Source organism: Nerophis lumbriciformis, linkage group LG07 (assembly GCF_033978685.3).
Source record: "Nerophis lumbriciformis linkage group LG07, RoL_Nlum_v2.1, whole genome shotgun sequence".
Classification (NCBI taxonomy): domain Eukaryota; kingdom Metazoa; phylum Chordata; class Actinopteri; order Syngnathiformes; family Syngnathidae; genus Nerophis; species Nerophis lumbriciformis.
The window spans coordinates 40,092,746-40,112,650 of NC_084554.2; the positions used below are offsets into that span (position 1 = coordinate 40,092,746).

At 39.2% G+C, this 19,905-nt stretch overlaps 1 protein-coding gene across 1 annotated transcript in view; it reads left to right on the forward strand.

Moving 5' to 3' along the window:
- The first annotated feature begins 640 nt into the window (after positions 1 to 640).
- LOC133609500 (A-type potassium channel modulatory protein DPP6-like) overlaps positions 641 to 19,905 on the forward strand; it is a 464,599-nt gene continuing 445,334 nt past the window's right edge. Inside the window, exon 1 of the mRNA XM_061965112.1 lies at positions 641 to 880. Within this exon, the coding sequence (XP_061821096.1) occupies positions 824 to 880 (57 nt within the window). The 5' untranslated portion in view covers positions 641 to 823. The remainder of the gene's footprint in view (positions 881 to 19,905) is intronic.

Consider the following 19,905-nt stretch of genomic DNA (forward strand, 5'->3'; position numbering starts at 1 on the left):
AATATAGACACTTACATCGTGTGTTGCCTTCATTATAAGACTTATATAAGGCTTTTAAAGTCATTTTGATAGTAGGCTAATATAGCTATTATAGACACTTACATCATGTGTTGCCTTCATTATAACACTTATATAAGACTTTTAATTTTTTGCGGCTCCAGACAGATTTTTTATTTTTTTATTTTTGTTCCAATATGGCTCTTTCAACATTTTGGGTTGCCGACCCCTGCGCTATACATTTTTATTCATAAATTATTCAGGGTTATAAGCCTTTTAAATGGCAGCCATAACTGCGACGAGGGAAAATGAAGAATAAACCCGAAAAGTGAATCCAAATAAAAATAAATACAATTTTATAAAAAAGAGAATTCAATAATACAATACTTGTAATAATAATAGTATAAAAATATTAAACTTTTTTTTTTTTTTTTTTTTTAAGTGTATCAATATGCAGCTAAGTTTTCTTTTAACACTGATTTCCTAGTAAGTCGGGTGGCACGCATGCGCAGAATGGGCAATTGCCGATGCTAAATTTGCATGTCTATAAAAAAAACGGCTCCCAAACAACTGGCAATCAGTTCTCATCGTTCACCTTAAAAAAAAAAAAAAAAAAAGAGCCGTTCAAAAGACTCAACTCGTTCGCGAACGTCACATTCCTACTGACTCACTCGACGTGGAGGCGCGCGGCTCTCAGTCGGTGCACGTCGACAGTGCGGCTCCACCTTTCTCTCCGAATCATACAACTTCTTGTCGTTCGACACGGGACATTTTTGTGGCCGGCAGCGACTTTTTGTTTCCGAGTGACAACTTTGAAGTTGTTGGCATGAATCAAACCGCGGGAGCCACCAACGCCTACCGGAGATGTTCCAAAGGAGGGAAGGTAGGTCGATATTATTGTCTTCAAACCGCACCTGATACCAATCATGCAATCACGTCGTATCCTATCCTACAGTACATAAACATGTTTGTGTGTACTTTTGAGGGTGGAAAAACCCCACGCTTGTGCACTTGGAGCTGTTTAATTAGGGTGTTAAATGTTGATTTAGTTTCTATAGGGTGCACTGTAAAAAAAAAAAGAAAAGTAAAATAACGCTACAGCTGCCAAACGAAAACCATAAAATTAAAGTAAAACATTGTAAACCAAATAATGATCAAAAACATTATAATTACAGAAATTTTCATGAAACGTTTTGCGGAAAAATATTGTAATTTTACAGGTTTTTTACTAAATTATTAAGATCAACCACCTTTAATAAAGTGACGATGCAAACAGTTCTGCAGAAAAATACATTTATTCTACAGAGTTTTTCCAAATCATTACGATCGAACACCTTTAATGAAGTGACAATGCTGGCAGTTCCACAGAAAAATACCATTATTTTACAGATTTTTTCTGAATTTTTAATATCAACCACCTTTAATAAAGTGACGATGCAAACAGTTCTGCAGACAAATACCTTTTATTCTACAGCATGGGTGTCAAACTCTGGCCCGCCGTGTAATTTCACTTGGCCCTTGAGGCGATATCAAATGAACACTAAAGCTGGCCTGCCGATCCTCCCGGGACTCTTCCAAACGCTTGCCAGCCAACCAGCCCAACGACTGCTGGCCCAGTCACATAACAAGTGCGGCTTCTGCACGCACACACATTAGAATGCAACGCATATTTCATCAACAGCGATACAGGTTACACTGAGGGTAGCTGAATAAAAAACTTTAACACTGTTAGAAATATACGCCACACTGTGAATCCACACCAAACCAGAACCATTTGCAGCACTAACTCTTCCGGGACGCTACAAGGTGTGTTTGTGTGTGTGTGTGTGTGTGTGTGTGGGGGGGGGGGGGGGGGGGGGGGGGGTTGGTGGTAGCGTCCCGGAAGAGTTAGTGCTGCAAAGGATTCTGGGTATTTGTTCTGTTGTGTTTATGTTGTGTTACGGTGCGGATATTCTCCCGAAATGTGTTTGTCATTCTTGTTTGGTGTGGATTCACAGTGTGGCGTATATTTCTAACAGTGTTAAAGTTTTTATACTGGCGCCCTCAGTGTAGCCTGTATCGCTGTTGATGAAGTATGCGTTGCATTCGCTCGTGTGTGCGTACAGAAACCGCACATATCTTGTGACTGGGTCTGAACGATGTTAGAATGGATGAAAAGCGGACGTGACGATAGCTCGTAGAGTACGTTAAAGGTTCATTTGTTCAACCTTGGCCCGCGGCTTTGTTCAGTTTGAAATTTTGGCCCACTCTGTATTTGAGTTTGACACCCCTGTGTTAGATTGTTAGTATGGACATAGACTTTTATATAACAAGCTACATATTTAATGAAATATAATTACTGTAATTTTACATGAATTTGAAAGTAATTTAAGAAAACAGAAAATGCTATGTATAATTAATTTGGTATTTTTCAGTAAAAAAATAGAAATATACATAGTTTGTCATTACTGGCATATTACTTAAAATAACAGGCGGATTGTTTATTTACAGATAATGTCTTCAATTCTACAGTTTTATAAACTATTTAAAAAAAATAAAAATAAAAATTACAGTAGAAATTTAGAGTAAATTAACCATAAAAATTTGATTTTTTTTTATAATGTGGTATCGGTATTAGGTGTGATACTGATGAGGCATTTGTCAAATCTCTTTGCCTAATTTCATGACTCATGTTGTTATTGTTAATGAAGAAAACCTCACCTCAGGCTAGGGCTGAGCGATATGGACGAACAAGTATATCTCGATACATTTTTGCTTAAATTCGATACTCTATGTATCTCAAGATATTTTTCGGTGAAAGTATACATATATAGATGTTAATTTTTGAGCGATATTTAGTGAAATTGAAGTGAATGACGACTGTACTGTAAACAGTCAGTGGCACTTTTATTAACCCAGTTAGTCAAGATGGGTATTAACGGCACAGAAAAGAAACTGTTTAAGTCAGGGGTGTCAAACTAATTTTAGATTGGGGGCCACAGGGAGAAAAATCAACTCCCAAGTGGGCCGGACTGGTAAAATCAAGGCATGATAACTTAAAAACAAAGACGACTTCAGATTGTTTTCTTTGTTTAAAAATAGAACACGCACATTCTGAAAATGTACAAATCATAATGTTGTTGTTTTTTTTTTTACACTTACATGTTGCGGTTAATAGTATTCTACCTTTATTTGTCGTTATTTATACTTTCCGAATAAATGATGTGATAATGTTCATCAGTCAACTCATTGGTGTTAATTTTCAATCTATCAAGATAAAAAAATATCAAAATCAAATTACAGGATGTTATTTATGTAGTTTGCTTATTTTCCTCGACTGGTGCACTAACATCATGCGTTTTTTTTTTTTGTTTTTTTTTTTTTTACATATGTAGCATCATCTACAAAGATACAAAGAATTGCTATTGCGACATCTAGTGGACACATTTAGAACAGCAGTTTCTTTCATTCAAAAATTTCGGCTCATTTTTGTAATTGGCAAACTCATCCCGCGGGCCGGATAAAACCTGTTCGCGGGATGAAATAATACGAAATGTATCAAACTCGGTTTCAGGCAGTGTACGCCCTATCTTGCCTCTGATTGGCCTGTACCTAACCAATCCCGAGTCATTATAGTAAACAACCAACCAATCACAGATGTTCTTATACGTGCAAGCACGTCTTGGAAGGAGGAAGGGGAGGGGTTTAGTAGCCCATGGAGGGGGAGAACAAGAAACACAACAAATAAGCGCCGTTTGGTCATTTTAACGTGAAATAAGTTGTATCGATATTACGATATTTTCTTAATTCATATCTTATTTTAAAATTATATCGATACATCTTACAAACTCGATATATCGCCCAGCCCTACCTCAGGCAATGAATTATTGGACTCCAGAGGACTTTTTGGTGCAATGGTTGTTTTTGCTTTTGTTTACTTGGTTGCCTTTATTTTTGCTCAAATAAATATGTAACACAAGGGAATAATTCCCTTTTTTTTTTTTTTTTTTTTTTTTTTTTTGGTATAAATCATGATAAATAGACTTAGACTTAGACAAACTTTATTGATCCACAAGGGAAATTGTTCCACACAGTAGCTCAGTTACAAAGGAAGGAAAAGATAATGCAGGTATAAAGTAGACTAAAAATGTACCATAGTAGCAATATAAAATATAACATATACCGTATTTTCCGCACTATAAGGCGCACCTAAAAACCACAAATTTTCTCAAAAGCTGACAGTGCGCCTTATAACCCGGTGCGCTTTATATATGGATAAATATTAAGATTCATTTTCATAAAGTTTAGGTCTCGCAACTACGGTAAACAGCCGCCATCTTTTTTCCCCGTAGAAGAAGCGCGCGGTGCATGCTGGGATATGTGACGTTTCATTTCCATTTGTGTGTTTATGTAAAGACCCCAAAATGGCTCCTATTAAGTGTGTTGTCTGTCTAATTATAAATAATGCAGACGAGGCGTGTTAACTGAGTTCTCAACGTTTACTCACAGCGTGCTAACTGCCAGCATACAACGCTTCTCAGGGCTACCGCGCATGCTCGTAACTATCGTTGCATGCTGGGTAGTGTAGTTGTTATATTTGCTAGCTCATAACAGCACATTGAGAGACACGCTTACGCGCTTAATTCAATACTCGCCGTCATTCCGGGTGGATTGACAAAAGACCTCCAGCCGCTAGATATTGGTGTCAACAGGGCATTCGAAGCTAGACTGCTAACTGCGTGGGAACAATGGATGACAGAAGGCGAACACACCTTCACTAAGACGAGGAGGCAGCGCCAGACGACGCCAACATCTGCCAGTGGATCGTAAATTTGCCCAACTTTTCACTTCGGACACCGAAGACGAAGGATTTACGAATGAAGAATAACTTCAGAAAGTGAGCGCTATGTTTATTTTGTGTGTTGTGACATTAACGTTCGAGCAACATTATGTTGCTATTGCTCTGCACTATTTTGAATTTTACTATGTTTGTGATTGCACATTTGCGTACATTTTGGGAGTGAACAGAGTTGTTAGAACGCTGGTTTTTAATATATTATTAAAGTTTGACTGACCTATCTGACTGTTTTTTTGACATTCCCTTTAGCGCAGCGTAGGCGCGGCTTATAGTCCGGGGCGGCTTATTGGTGGACAAAGTTATGAAATATGCCATTCATTGAAGGTGCGGCTAATAATCCGGTGCGCCTTATAGTGCGGAAAATACGGTATGCAATATTTACATATTATATATACAGTATATTATATATACTGATATATTACATTATAATAGTATACAATATATAACAAATCCCAATTACCATGTACAATACTACAGTTTTTTTGTAAAAGCTGCAGCAAAAAAATTAAAAAGTCGGATATTGTTGTTTATATTCGTGCTAATCAGTTAATCAGATTAATGACAGGTGTGCTGTTGATACTTTGATTAATCATGAAGAGATGTAATAGATTTTGGATAGATACTAATCATGCATTAGCAATAAGACAAGCGAATATTATGATGCACTTAACGCATTTATCCAACGTTTTTTGACATCGTGTTGATGTTGGCTTCTGCTGCCTGTCACTACCAAAAGCCTTGCCAGAGACCTTTCAAAGATTTTGAGTCATTAAATTGATCAATTGTGTCAACATTTTTAATGAGAGTGATCAAGATGATGGATTAATCCGCATTAAAGAGTCTAGGCCAGTGGTACTCAACTGGCGGCCCGCGGGCCCATAAAGGCCATAAAGGCTTGATGAAACCTTTTAAACTAGGGTGGCTCATGTATGCGGTGCTCCTGCCACCCCGCAGGGGGCGACAGCGAGGCATATGCGTCTCAATGACGCAGCATTAGGGTGAGTAGAAGAAGACTACTTCGTCAACCCTGGAAAAAAATCATAATAAATTGCGGATATCGGACATTTAACAAAGACTGGAAAACAAAGCACGAACGTTCTGCCCCAGTCGTTGTTTCCTGTCGGACCTTTTCAAGTGACGCACACAGTGTTCGAGACAAGCAGAAACAAGTTGAACAACAGTAGAAATCCACACCTGTAAGTTTCATCATGAAACTTGGTCAAATCTCTGTAAGTACAGATTGTGCGTAAAGATATTTAGTTTGTTTTGTGTTGAAATTGCTGACTTTGTGATGTTTTTTGTGTTTGTGGGCGTGTTGTTGTCTTTTGTCTGAGAGTTACTAATACATGTAGCGCTGAATTTGACCATTAGAGGGCTATAATGCTACACCTTTAGTTTCAGTTCATTTCGAACATGCATAGGACACACATTTCCAGTTGTTTCATTACGGCACGTCCGAAAAGGAGTAGGAAGAAGCTGAGTTTATTTAATCCTACCCCTTTTCATACCATAGCAATTTTATCCCATTTCTTTGTTCTCTGTAACAGAACAGTGAATAAATAAATAATATACCATAGTAAGTAAACAAATATTAAATACATAAATAATATTTAGCTCAAAAAAAAAAAAGGTTCTAGATGTTAATCATGATTATTGTTCTGTGTACTTTGTGAACACTTATAGTTTGAACAGTCTCTTAAACTGAATCATATTGGTGCTTTGTTTAATTCTTTGGTTAATCCATTCCATAATGTAATTCCACATACTGATATGCTAAAGGTTTTAAGTGTAGTACAAGCATACGAATGTTCTAAATTAGCTTTTCCCCTAAGGTTATATTTCTCCTCTTTTGTTGAGAAGAATTGCAGGTTATAGCTTTGGTGTAATTGTGACAAGTCGCATACATTGTGTGCAATGTTTGATGTAAATTGTTTAATTTCTACATGCATAAACATCTGTAGTTGTGTGAATATATTAACACCATTTTATTTATGTAAAATACATAATGGACGTTATACTTTTGTAATGTTTACTTTAAGTGTATGTTGCCAGTCTTGCAAACTTAAATGAAGAAGGAAGTGTAAACAAAATAAAACTGAGAAATGAAAATAATTCAAAAGGAACATCATTCCTCAACAAAACTTCTGGAGCTTCTGTTTCTTAATGCTGTTAACTATCTGTCGAGCTGCACACACTGGAAGAGTAGCGAGGGCAGAATAATGAGTTTATTGACAGTGCATTGTAAGAGCCGATGTGTTTACTTTGCAATTAAGTAAACAAGGTCCCTTTTTATTAGTGAGTAGAATAGTCCTGGTCTAGGCACTCGGCTGTTTTGTTTTTGTTTTGAGATCACTTAGACACTTAATGACAGTGTCGCCATCTCCTTCTGCAACCAAATTGTTGCGAGTGCTGTGATTGCTTGATGACAATATTTTTTTCCCTCCAATAGGAAGGCGGCGTTGTGTTTTTTTGATGGTGTTGCTACGCTTTCAAAGCCAGTGCTTTCCTGTGGACAAAATCCCAGTGAACATTATTAAGTATGAATCACATTTTACTTCAATCAATCAATCAATCAATGTTTATTTATATAGCCCTAAATCACAAGTGTCTCAAAGGGCTGCACAAGCCACAACGACATCCTCGGTACAGAGCCCACATAAGGGCAAGGAAAAACTCACCCCAGTGGGACGTCGATGTGAATGACTATGAGAAACCTTGGAGAGGACCGCATATGTGGGTAACCCCCCCCCCCCTCTAGGGGAGACCGAATGCAACAGATGTCGAGTGGGTCTGACATAATATTGTGAGAGTCCAGTCCATACTTGACCGATTTACACCATTTTAAAACTGGAATGTAGTTTTAAAGCGATTGTATCATGATTTTCTAAACCTGAATTTAAAACAGTCCGTTGTGGTCTACATCAGTGGTCCCCAACCACCGGGCCGTGGATCGATTGGTACCGGGCCGCACAAGAAATTTATTTAAAAAAATAATAAATGAAAAAAAATATATACCGTATTTTCCGCACTATAAGGCGCACCTAAAAACCACAATTTTTCTCAAAAGCTGACAGTGCGCCTAATAACCCGGTGCGCTTTATTACGATTCATTTTCATAAAGTTTCGGTCTCGCAACTTCGGTAAACAGCCGCCATCTTTTTTCCCGGTAGAACAGGAAGCGCTTCTTCTTCTACGCAAGCAACCGCCAAGGAAAGCACCCGCCCCCATAGAACAGGAAGCGCTTCACCCGCCCCCATAGAACAGGAAGCGCTTCACCCGCCCCCGGAAGAAGAAGAAAAAACGCGCGGATATCACCGTACGTTTCATTTCCTGTTTACATCTGTAAAGACCACAAAATGGCTCCTACTAAACGATCCGGGTCATAAAAAGACGCAATCTCTCCATCCGCACACGGATTACTACCGTATTTCACAGCAACTGAACCGCACTGTGGAACGGGAGCACGTACGGTGAATATTCGCTCCACAGGGAATGAGAAGTCATCCTTCACTGTGGTTCTAGCTTGCCATGCTAACTTCCACTCATGGTGATATTCAAAAGGAAGACCTTGCCAAAAGAGACCTTTCCAGCCGGCGTCATCATAAAAGCTAACTCGAAGGGATGGATGGATGAAGAAAAGATGAGCGAGTGGTTAAGGGAAGTTTACGCGAAGCGGCCGGGTGGCTTTTTTCACGCTGCTCCGTCCATGTTGATATATGACTCTATGCGCGCCCACATCACAGATGGTGTCAAAAAACAAGTGAAGCACACAAATACAACACTCGCCGTCATTCCGGGTGGATTAACCAAAGAACTCCAACCGCTGGATATTGGTGTCAACAGGGCATTCAAATCACGACTGCGAACTGCGTGGGAAAAATGGATGACCGAAGGCGAACACACCTTCACTAAGACGGGCAGACAACGCCGGACAACATACGCCAACATCTGCCAGTGGATTGTAAATGCCTGGGCAGATATTTCTGTCACAACTGTGGTCCGAGCTTTCCGGAAGGCAGGATTCACAGAACTGCTGCACAACAACAGCGACACTGAATCCGATGATTTCGAAGAGACGGAGCCCGCCATTTTGGAAGCCACGCTAGCGCAACTTTTCAATTCGGACACCGAAGACGAAGAATTCGAAGGATTTACCGGTACGAATGAAGAATAACTTCAGAAAGTGAGCGCTATGTTTATTTTGTGTGTTGTGTGTTGTGACATTAACGTTCGAGCAACATTACCGGTATGTTGCTATTGCTCTACACCATTTTGAATTTTACTATGTTTGTGATTGCACATTTGTACATTTTGGGACAGAGTTGTTAGAACGCTGGTTTTCAATATATTATTAAAGTTTGACTGAACTATCTGACTGTTTTTTTGACATTCACTTTAGCGCAGCGTTTTTTTGACATTCACTTTAGCGCAGCGTAGGCGCGGCTTTTAGTCCGGGGCGGCTTATTGGTGGACAAAATTATGAAATATGTAATTCATAGAAGGTGCGGCTAATAATCCGGTGCGCCTTATAGTGCGGAAAATACGGTATATATATTTTATTTTTTTAATTAAATCAACATAAAAAACACAAGATACACTTACAATTAGTGCACCAACCCAAAAAACTTCCCTCCCCCATTTACACTCATTCACACTCATTCACACAAAAGAGTTGTTTCTTTCTGTTATTAATATTCTGGTTCCTACATTATATATCAATATAGATCAATACAGTCTGCAGGGATACAGTCCGTAAGCACACATGATTGTATTTTTTTATGACCAAAAAAACCCCCCAAAAAAACACCTCCTCCCCCAGTTTTTCAAATTTTCAAGCGTTGACCGGTCCGCAGTTACAAAAAGGTTGGGGACCACTGGTCTAGCCTGTAATGGTGGTGCTTTGGTCCACAATTTGCATAGATTTTGTTTAACAGACCCTCTTAAAGCCTCTTGTCTTTTAAAAGGAGCAGTTTTGGGGGTCTTTTTTCCGTGCAAATGACCTTGTCCATGCCCCGCCCCTTCTAGCTGGCCGCGAAAGCGAGGAAAATTCTGAACCGAGGATATGAACGCATCTCAAAATGTTGTTTATTAGCTTTCTTTTTTAACATCTTTAAATACATAAAGCTCTAAGTATACAGACAATGTGTTATTATAATGTCTCTCTTGCTACTTGAAACGACTACCGTATTTTCCGGACTATAAGGCGCACTTAAAATCCTTTTTTTTCTCAAAACTCGACAGTGCGCCTTATTACTCGGGGCGCCTAATGTAAGGAATACATTTAGTTGAGCTTACCCACCTCGAAGCAATTTTATTTGGTACATGGTGTAATAAGTGTGACCAGGCAGTCAAACATAAAGTTAAAGTTAAAGTATCCATGATAGTCACACACACACTAGGTGTGGCGAAATTATTCTCTGCATTTGACCCATCACCCTTGATCACCCCCCCCCCCCCGGAGGTGAGGGGAGCAGTGGGCAGCAGCGGTGGCCGCGCCCGGGAATCATTTTTGGTGATATAACCCCCAATTCCAACCCTTGATGCTGAGTGCCAAGCAGGGAGGTAACGGGTCCCATTTTTATAGTCTTTGGTATGACTCGGCCGGGGTTTGAACTCACAACCTACCGATCTCAGGGCGGACACTCTAACCACTAGGGGTTAGAGATCAGTGTAGGCTGCACTATAATGGCAATATGTCTCACGTAAACAACACCAACATTTTAAATCATCGGGCGTGCGCCTTATAATCCGGTGCGCCTTACGGTCCGGAAAATACGGTATGTACATTCAACAAGAATATAATATTAAACGTACTGCAGCTGTTTAGTGCTTGCCAACTTGTAGCTACAATGCTACATTCCTAACGTATAATTAGATTTGTTAATCGCGTTATCTAGTAATAGTTATATTGTGCACTGCAGACAATAAAGACGCTAACATTGTATGCTAAACCGCTAACTCTGTAACTACATGTGCTATGGCCGTGACTTATTGGGCACCGCACGATTCGATTCAATTAGATTCTTGGGGTAACAATTTGATTCAGAATCAATCCTATATTCAAAACGATTCTCGATTCAAAACCAATGTATTTTAATAACATCGGGTGCCAGTTCTATAATTAACAACATTCCCCCATAAAAAAAGAAACAGCTGTGAAAAATGTCTATTACTAAAAAGCATCAAGGGTTAGAATTGGGGGTTAAATCACCAAAATGATTCCCGAGCGCGGCCACCGCTGCTGCTCACTGCTCCCCTCACCTCCCAGGGGGTGGAACAAGGAAATGGGTCAAATGCAGAGGGTAATTTCACCACACCTGGTGTGTGTGTGACTATCAGTGGTACTTTAACTTTAACTTTAACTACATCAACAATATGGTTTGCCTGAGTTGCTGCACAGGACAGATTAAAAACAAATAAGAAATCGATTTTCGGTTTATTTTTAATTGATTAAGAATCGTTACAAATAAGAATCGCAACTAATTAGTTAATTAAAATCTATTTTTTTTGACACCCCCTAACGTGCCAATTACTTACTTGCTACTTGCTAATATCAATGGTCAGGAGGATGCTATTTATCGCTAACGTATCATTACAAATTGTTGTATATCTACTGTTACTGGATTTACTGCTTCATTGTATTCACCGTTGCCAAAACACGTAGAAACAGTCTTTGGGATTAAATGTAGTTTTGGGTAATTCCTTCTGTATATTGCCCTTGGACCGAGTCTGTGCTTCTGCTGTGGTGACTGAGCTAGTTAAGGCTACTGATATCAGCTCTTGGGTCTCACCATGGATGTATTTTTCTTTGGACTACGAACACGCTATGAAAAATTGAAAAAATGCCGGAAAACATTCACCATCGACGTGACAAGATGGCACATGTCACAAGTCAGGACAACTCTCAAACGGCTTGTTCGGAACAAGGCAGAATTGTTTTATATGTATATCTTTAATGCCTCCACGGTTTGTTGAGGTGGGAATTTTTGAGCACCTCAAGATTTGATTACTATTCAGTCGCCGTAAACCTGCAGCTTAAAGAGGTGTGCCGTATCTACCATCTTCCATTCATATCTATGGCTGACAGCGTTATCATACCATGTGGGTTTTAGTAATCTTTTTGATCATTTCCTCTTCTTAGCTGGTTACTCTCTGCTGTAACACTGTGCTAGTTAGACTTTTTAAAGTGTACTAAGCACTTATTCTCAGTGTTGGGACTAACGCGTTACAAAGTAACGCGTTACTGTAACGCCGTTAGTTTCGGCAGTAACTAGTAATCTAACGCGTTATTTTTTATATTCAGTAACTCAGTTACCGTTACTACGTGATGCGTTACTGCGTGATGCGTTACTGCGTTATTTTGCGTTATTTTTAATGTAGTATCGGCTAGAAACTGAGGATCTGAGTGTATTTTATTGCAGCGTAGCAGAGACGTGCTTCTGATTCTTCCTCTGCGCTCTCTGTGTGTGTGCGTGTGGGTGTGGGAAGGGGGAAGGGGAGGAGAGGGGAGGAGAGGGGAGGGGGGTGCGCAATACAACGTAAACCGTTGGCCAACCAAAAAGTAACCACAGAACACTATACGACTATACGGTATAGTGTTCTGTGGTTACTTTTTGGTTGGCCAAGCGGACGTGACGACAGGCTGTCCTCACTCAGATCCGCACGGACCGGGAGGGGGCGTGCCTTAAGTAAGGCTGGAAATCGGGAGAAATTTGGAGAATGATTGTCCCGGGGAGAGGCACTGAAATTCGAGAGGGTTGGCAAGTATGAGATATTCTCACTTCTTTTCTTTTGTCGAGCACAAAGAAAATAACATTTTAGTTAAATGTAAGTTGTGTCTTGGATCAAAGATCCCGTCTACTGCCCAAAACAACAATTCAAATCTGCCTGGTTAGGCTTTGTGTATGTCACGTGTGCCTTCCTTAGGTGAAGCCAGGTTTACAGCAATGTTGTTGATTGATTGATTGATTGAAACTTTTATTAGTAGATTCCGTACAATTGACCACTAAATGGTAACACCCAAATAAGTTTTTTAACTTGTTTAAGTCGGGGTCCACTTAAATTGATTCATGATACAGATGTACACTATCAAATATATACTAACATCATAATACAGTCATCACACAAGATAATCATCAGGGTATATACATTGAATTATTTACATTTACAATCCGGGGTGTGGGATATGGAGGGCGTTAGGTTTGGTTGGTATCAACACTTCAGTCATCAACAATTGCATCATCAGAGAAATAAACATTGAAACAGTGTAGGACTGACTTGGTAGGATATGTACAGCAAGTAGTGGACACAGAGAGAGAGATCAGAAAGTATAAGAAAAAGTGTCTACATTTGATTATTTACAATCCGAAGAGGTATTATGTGGAAGGGAGGGTGTTAGTTTAGGGTTGTAGTTGCCTGGAGGTGTTCTTTTAGTGTGGTTTTGAAGGAGGATAGAGATACCCTTTCTTTTACACCTGTTGGGAGTGCATTCCATATTGATGTGGCATAGAAAGAGAATGAGTTAAGACCTTTGTTAGTTCGGAATCTGGGTTTAACGTGGTTAGTGTTAGTGTTAGTGTTATTATGCTGTTTGTTACTTATGTATGTTATGTTGCAGCTATTTAAAATAGTTTTGTCAATTTGTTCTGGCCTGAAATAAATTGGCCCTTTGAAACATATCTTTGTCTTTGTGTGTTGTATGTAGAGCACATTGCTTAGCAGAGTTCAGTAATGCAAATGTATGTCAAGTTGATCAACAGATTGTATTATTCTCCACTACAATAACAGTACTGAAATGAAGGCTAAAAGGGCATTAATGGGAGCTTTAAAAAAAAAAGAAGTAGAAGAAGTAACTAAATAGTTACTTTTCACAGTAACGCATTACTTTTTGGTGTAAGTAACTGAGTTAGTAACTGAGTTACTTTTGAAATAAAGTAACTAGTAACTGTAACTAGTTACTGGTTTTCAGTAACTAACCCAACACTGCTTATTCTTTTGTTGTTTGACTGCTTCACATTTAAGTTAGCTTGAGGCTGCGGCTAGCATAGCTTGTCCTCTCTTTCTCCGCGCTAGTTCTGCATTTGAGAACCGTCTGTACTGCTTTAATATTAAAGGGGAACATTATCACAATTTCAGAATGGTTAAAACCATTAAAAATCAGTTCCCAGTGGCTTATTATATTTTTCGAAGTTTTTTTCAAAATTTTACCCATCACGCAATATCCCTAAAAAAAGCTTCAAAGTGCCTGATTTTAACCATCGTTATAAACACCGGTCCATTTTCCTGTGACGTCACATAGTGAAGCCAATACAAACAAACATGGCGGAAAGAACAGCAAGCTATAGCGACATTAGCTCGGATTCAGACTCGGATTTCAGCGGCTTAAGCGATTCAACAGATTACGAATGTATTGAAACGGATGGTTTTAGTGTGGAGGCAGGTAGCGGAAACGAAATTGAAGAAGAAACTGAAGCTATTGAGCTATATCGGTTTGAACTGTATGCAAGCGAAACCGACGAAAACGACACGACAGCCAGCGACACGGGAGAAAGTGAGGACGAATTCGGCGATCGCCTTCTAACCAACGATTGGTATGTGTTTGTTTGGCATTAAAGGAAACTAACAACTATGAACTAGGTTTTTATAGCATATGAAATACATTTGGCAACAACATGCACTTTGAGAGTGCAGACAGCCCAATTTTCATCAATTAATATATTCTGTAGACATACCCTCATCCGCGCTCTTTTCCTGAAAGCTGACCTGTCTAGTTTTGGAGTTGATGTCAGCAGGCCAGGGAAGCTAGGGTCGATAGGGGGTTTAGCTCGCTCGTCTGCGGGAACAAACTGCCGCCATTGCTTGCCGTGCTACCGGAGGTCCTTTGTCCCTGAATTGCTCACACACTCCGGCAGATTCAATGGGGGTCTGGCGGCAGATTTCTTTGACTTTATCGTTGGAAATGCATCTGCTTTGAGTGTCGCAGGATATCCACACATTCTTGCCATCTCTGTTGTAGCATAGCTTTCGTCGGTAAAGTGTGCGGAACAAACGTCGAATTTCTTGCCACTTTCGCATCTTTGGGCCACTGGTGCAACTTGAATCCGTCCCTGTTCGTGTTGTTACACCCTCCGACAACACACCGACGAGGCATGATGTCTCCAAGGTACGGAAAACAGTCGAAAAAACGGAAAATAACAGAGCTGATTTGACTCGGTGTTTGAGAAAATGGCGGATTGCTTCCCGATGTGACGCCACGTTGTGACGTCATCGCTCCGAGAGCGAATATTAGAAAGGCGTTTAATTCGCCCAAATTCACCCATTTAGAGTTCGAAAATCGGTTAAAAAAATATATAGTATTTTTTTCTGCAACATCAATTGACGCTTACATAGGTCTGGTGATAATGTTCCCCTTTAATAAATAATCGCTATTTGGACATTTGTCCATCGTTTCAGAATCGTCCGTGTTCCAATTATGATGCATTTTAGAATGTGTATATTTTTTCCTGCTCTACATTTGAAGTGACATCCTTGGCACTCATAGGGATCCGAATTAGGGTTGCATGATATAGACAGTATATGATATAAATTTGGCCAACGATAGTTTTTAATACGATCATTATATCGTGATAATGCATGTTGATGACACTTTCTAACTGTTTACCAATTTGACCGTGACAAGCAAACAAACGCATCCTCAACATAGCATTCTAGCTAGTGGCTAACTTCCCCCCCGTGTTGCAAAGCCACTTCTAAGTCAGCAATCCTCGCCTCCATGGCGGAAAATAAATTACGTTTCTTAAAAGTATCATCACTGGAAAACGAAGAAAAGCTAAACGTCGTAGGAGGATAAGCTAACTGCTAACCGCAAGCTAGAGCTTTTGAATGTAAACAAAGGTGGGAATATCGATACAAATGTTGGCTGTAGCAATACCAAGTAGAATATCATTATTTGGTTGATACTATGGTGGTTGAATCAATATTTTTTTACTATGAAAGCAATATTTTGTTATTGTTTACAAACTCAGGAAATAAGTCTCTGGACATAGGATGACTTTAAGGGCGAGAACCAAATATTTTAAATCAGAGCCAATACTAGGAAATTATATAAATATTTAATTGATATTGCTACACCACCAGCCTGTTTTTTTGTCTGATTATAATTGTGATTTAAAATGGAATCCTTCAAAGATATTGAGCATTTTAAGTATCAGCATTGGTATGACCTACTGCCCTTGTAACTACTTGGTATTGGATCCATGCCCAGAGTTGTAGTATCATGTAAAGTTTTCAAACCGAAGAATAAGTGCTTTTTACATTTTAACAGAAGTGTAGATGGAACCATGTTACAACATAAAATAAGCAGATATTAATTGTGAATCAATAAGTAGATTGATAATAATTTGGAGAAAATAATACAACTGGAAATTATGCAATTAGTTACCAGCTAAATTAGTAACCCTTGTAACTAGGGATGTCCGATAATGGCTTTTTGCCGATATCCGATATTGTCCAACTCTTTAATTACCGTTACTGATATCAACCGATACCGATATCAACTGATATATGCAGTCGTGGAATTAACACATTATTATGCCTAATTTGTACAACCAGGTATGGTGAAGATAAGGTACTTTTAAAAAATAATAATAAGATAAATAAATTAGAAACATTTTCTTGAATAAAAAAGAAAGTAAAACAATATAAAAACAGTTACATAGAAACTAGTAATTAATGAAAATTAGTCAAATTAACTGTTAAAGGTTAGTACTATTAGTGGACCAGCAGCACGCACAATCATGTGTGCTTACGGACTGTATCCCCTGCAGACTGTATTGATATATATTGATATATAATGTAGGAACCAGAATATTAATAACAGAAAGAAACAACCCTTTTGTGCGAATGAGTGCGAATGAGTGTGAATGAGTGTAAATGGGGAAGGGAGGTTTTTGGGGTTGGTGCACTAATTGTAAGTGTATCTTGTGTTTTTTATGTTGATTTAATTAAAAAAAACCAAAAAAAAACCGATACCGATAATTTCCGATATAACATTTGAACGCATTTATCGGCCGATAATATCGGACATCTCTACTTGTAACCCGTTTGGAAATGCTTCTGTTATCATTTATATGCCAAAAAAGTAGGGGTGATAATCTTTGGGCACCCAACAATTCGATCCGATTCCGATTCCTGGGGTGACGATACTCGATTCAACACGATTCTTGGTTCAAACCGATCTTCGCAATGTATTATTTATTACAATTATAATGGATCTTTTTCAAAACAGGTTACTAATTACAAAAGCCTAGTTGCATGGAGATGGCATAAACATTTATTTTTTTTAATCTAACCTGTGAATCAACCGCTTTGGTACAATCCTAATATCAGTATTAATAAAAATGTGGTCAAATTGACAACATGGAAAGATAGTTATTACTTAACCTCATCATATTATTTATGTAAACTCCAGTTGATCAATATAGTACACCCAGAAATCATTTTTCAAATTTTATCTCTTTAAAACATGCTCTAAAGAAATGCATATCCTCTAAAAGTATGCCTTTTAATTGCCATGAACTGGAAGATACACTTTTTAATCAACAAACAATTAAGAAATTAATTAAAAGATTTTATGGAATAATAAATGAACATCGTACTAGAAATGAAAATGATGCATGTGTTCGGAAATGGATGATGGGCTTAAACATTTTAGATGAAAGAGACGTATCATGGAATGATATTTGGAAAAATGCCAGTAAGCCCTTTAGAAGCATTCAAAATAAGCTGAGTCAATTTAAGATCTTGAATAGATTGTATTTTACATCTTCTTAGCAGTTTAAAATTGGTGCAGTAGATAGGCAGTTATGTATGAAGTGTCGGGCAGCTGAGGGAACTCTTGTTCATTTATTGTGGGAATGTCAGAGAATAAAAGTGTTATGGTTGAAAACAACAAAAAAACAATCACATTCCGAAATATAAACATCCCAATGACACTGCAAACTTGTATTCTTGGTGATCTGCATCAATTTAGTAACGTGTCATCAAAGAGTAAAAAATGTATTTCTTTCAATATGCTGTCATGATCTGTGGTTTGGATCATGTTTTATGTTATTTTCTGTTTAAAGACTTCATAGTTCCTGGTTGCACTTCCTTGTTTGTTTGTTACCTCGACAACCATTAGTGTCACCTGTTTTACGTCTTGGACTCATGCACCTGTTGCTAATTATGTTCACCTGTCTCTGATTAGTGTTCGGCCGCTCACCTGCTACGCGAGCACTAATCAGAGGCATTATTTAGGTTTGCCTTTGACAGTCAGTCGGCCTGGCGTCATTGTTTGCTTCATGCAACCTGTCTACGTGAGTTTTGCCTTGTAGTTTATGCTAAGTGCTTGACTCATGCCATGCTATGTAAGTCTTATTTGTTTCATGCCACAGTTACCTGAGTATTGTTTGTCCCTAGTCCATGCTAAGAAGTAGCATTAGCTCCAAGTGTGATCAACACGTTGTGCCTTCGCCTTGTGTTCCATTTTGTTGGTACTACTTTGGTAGTTTGAGAAATAAATCATGTTTTTACCTACACGCCATGTACGGAGGGGTTCGTCTGCATTCCTGGGAGAACGACCCCGCAGCAAGCTGCGACCCCCCCCCCCCCCCAGCGTGACATATGCATCATAACAAAAAGGGTAATACTAAGAAAATGGATATATGTTGATAGTCCAACACATACTGACAAGCTATGGAGATGATATCAGTAGAACAAACTGCATTTAGTTTAGATAATGATTACTCATATACTGAAATATGGGATCCATCCATCCATCCATCTTCTTCCGCTTATCCGAGGTTACACGCAGTTTTAACTATTAAATGAACCTAAAATATGACTTATTTTATCTTTGTGGAAAATATTGGACACAATGTGTTGTCAAGCTTATGACAATGTGATGCAAGTGTAAGCCACTGTGACACTATTCATTTTTTTAAATGTTTTTATTTTATTTTTTATAAATGGCTGTGATTATGCAAATTAAGGATTTTTAGTCACTGTTATGTTGGAGTTCTTGTTAATATTGATACTGTTGTTATTATTCATTTTTGTTTGACTACTTTTGGATTGTTTTGTGTCATGTTTGTGTGTCCTCTCAATTACTCTGTTGATTGCTATTCTGAATGTTGCTGGGCCAGGTTTGGTTTGGAATTGGAATTGTATTATTATTGTATTATTGTGTATTATTTTGTTGGACTGATTAAAATGAAAAAAAAAAAAAAGGATATATGTTGGAGAGGAGGCTATGCCGGATAGTCGAACCTCGGATTCAGGAGGAATGGTGTGGTTTTCGTCCTGGTCGTGGAACTGTGGACCAGCTCTATACTCTCGGCAGGGTCCTTGAGGGTGCATGGGAGTTTGCCCAACCAGTCTACATGTGCTTTGTGGACTTGGAGAAGGCATTCGACCGTGTACCCCAGAAGTCCTGTGTGGAGTGCTCAGAGAGTATGGGGTAAAGGACTGTCTTATTGTGGCGGTCCGCTCCCTGTATAATCAGTGTCGGAGCTTGGTCCGCATTGTCGGCAGTAAGTCGGACACGTTTCCAGTGAGGGTTGGACTCCGCCAAGGCTGCCCTTTGTCATAACTTTTATGGACAGAATTTCTAGGCACAGTCAAGGCGTTGAGGGGATCTGATTTGGTGGCTGCAGGATTAGGTCTCTGCTTTTTGCAGATGATGTGTTCCTGATGGCTTCATCTGGCCAGGATCTTCAGCTCTCACTGGATCGGGTTCACAGTCGAGTGTGAAGCGACTGGGATGAGAATCAGCACCTCCAAGTCCGAGTCCATGGTTCTCGCCCGGAAAAGGGTGGAGTGCCATCTCCGGGTTGGGGAGGAGATCTTGCCCCAAGTAGAGGAGTTCAAGGACCTCGGAGTCTTGTTCACGAGTGAGGGAAGAGTGGATTGTGATAATGCGGACGCTGTATCGATCCGTTGTGGTGAAGAAGGAGCTGAGCCGGAAGGCAAAGCTCTCAATTTACCGGTCGATCTACGTTCCCATCCTCACCTATGGTCATGACCGAAAGGAC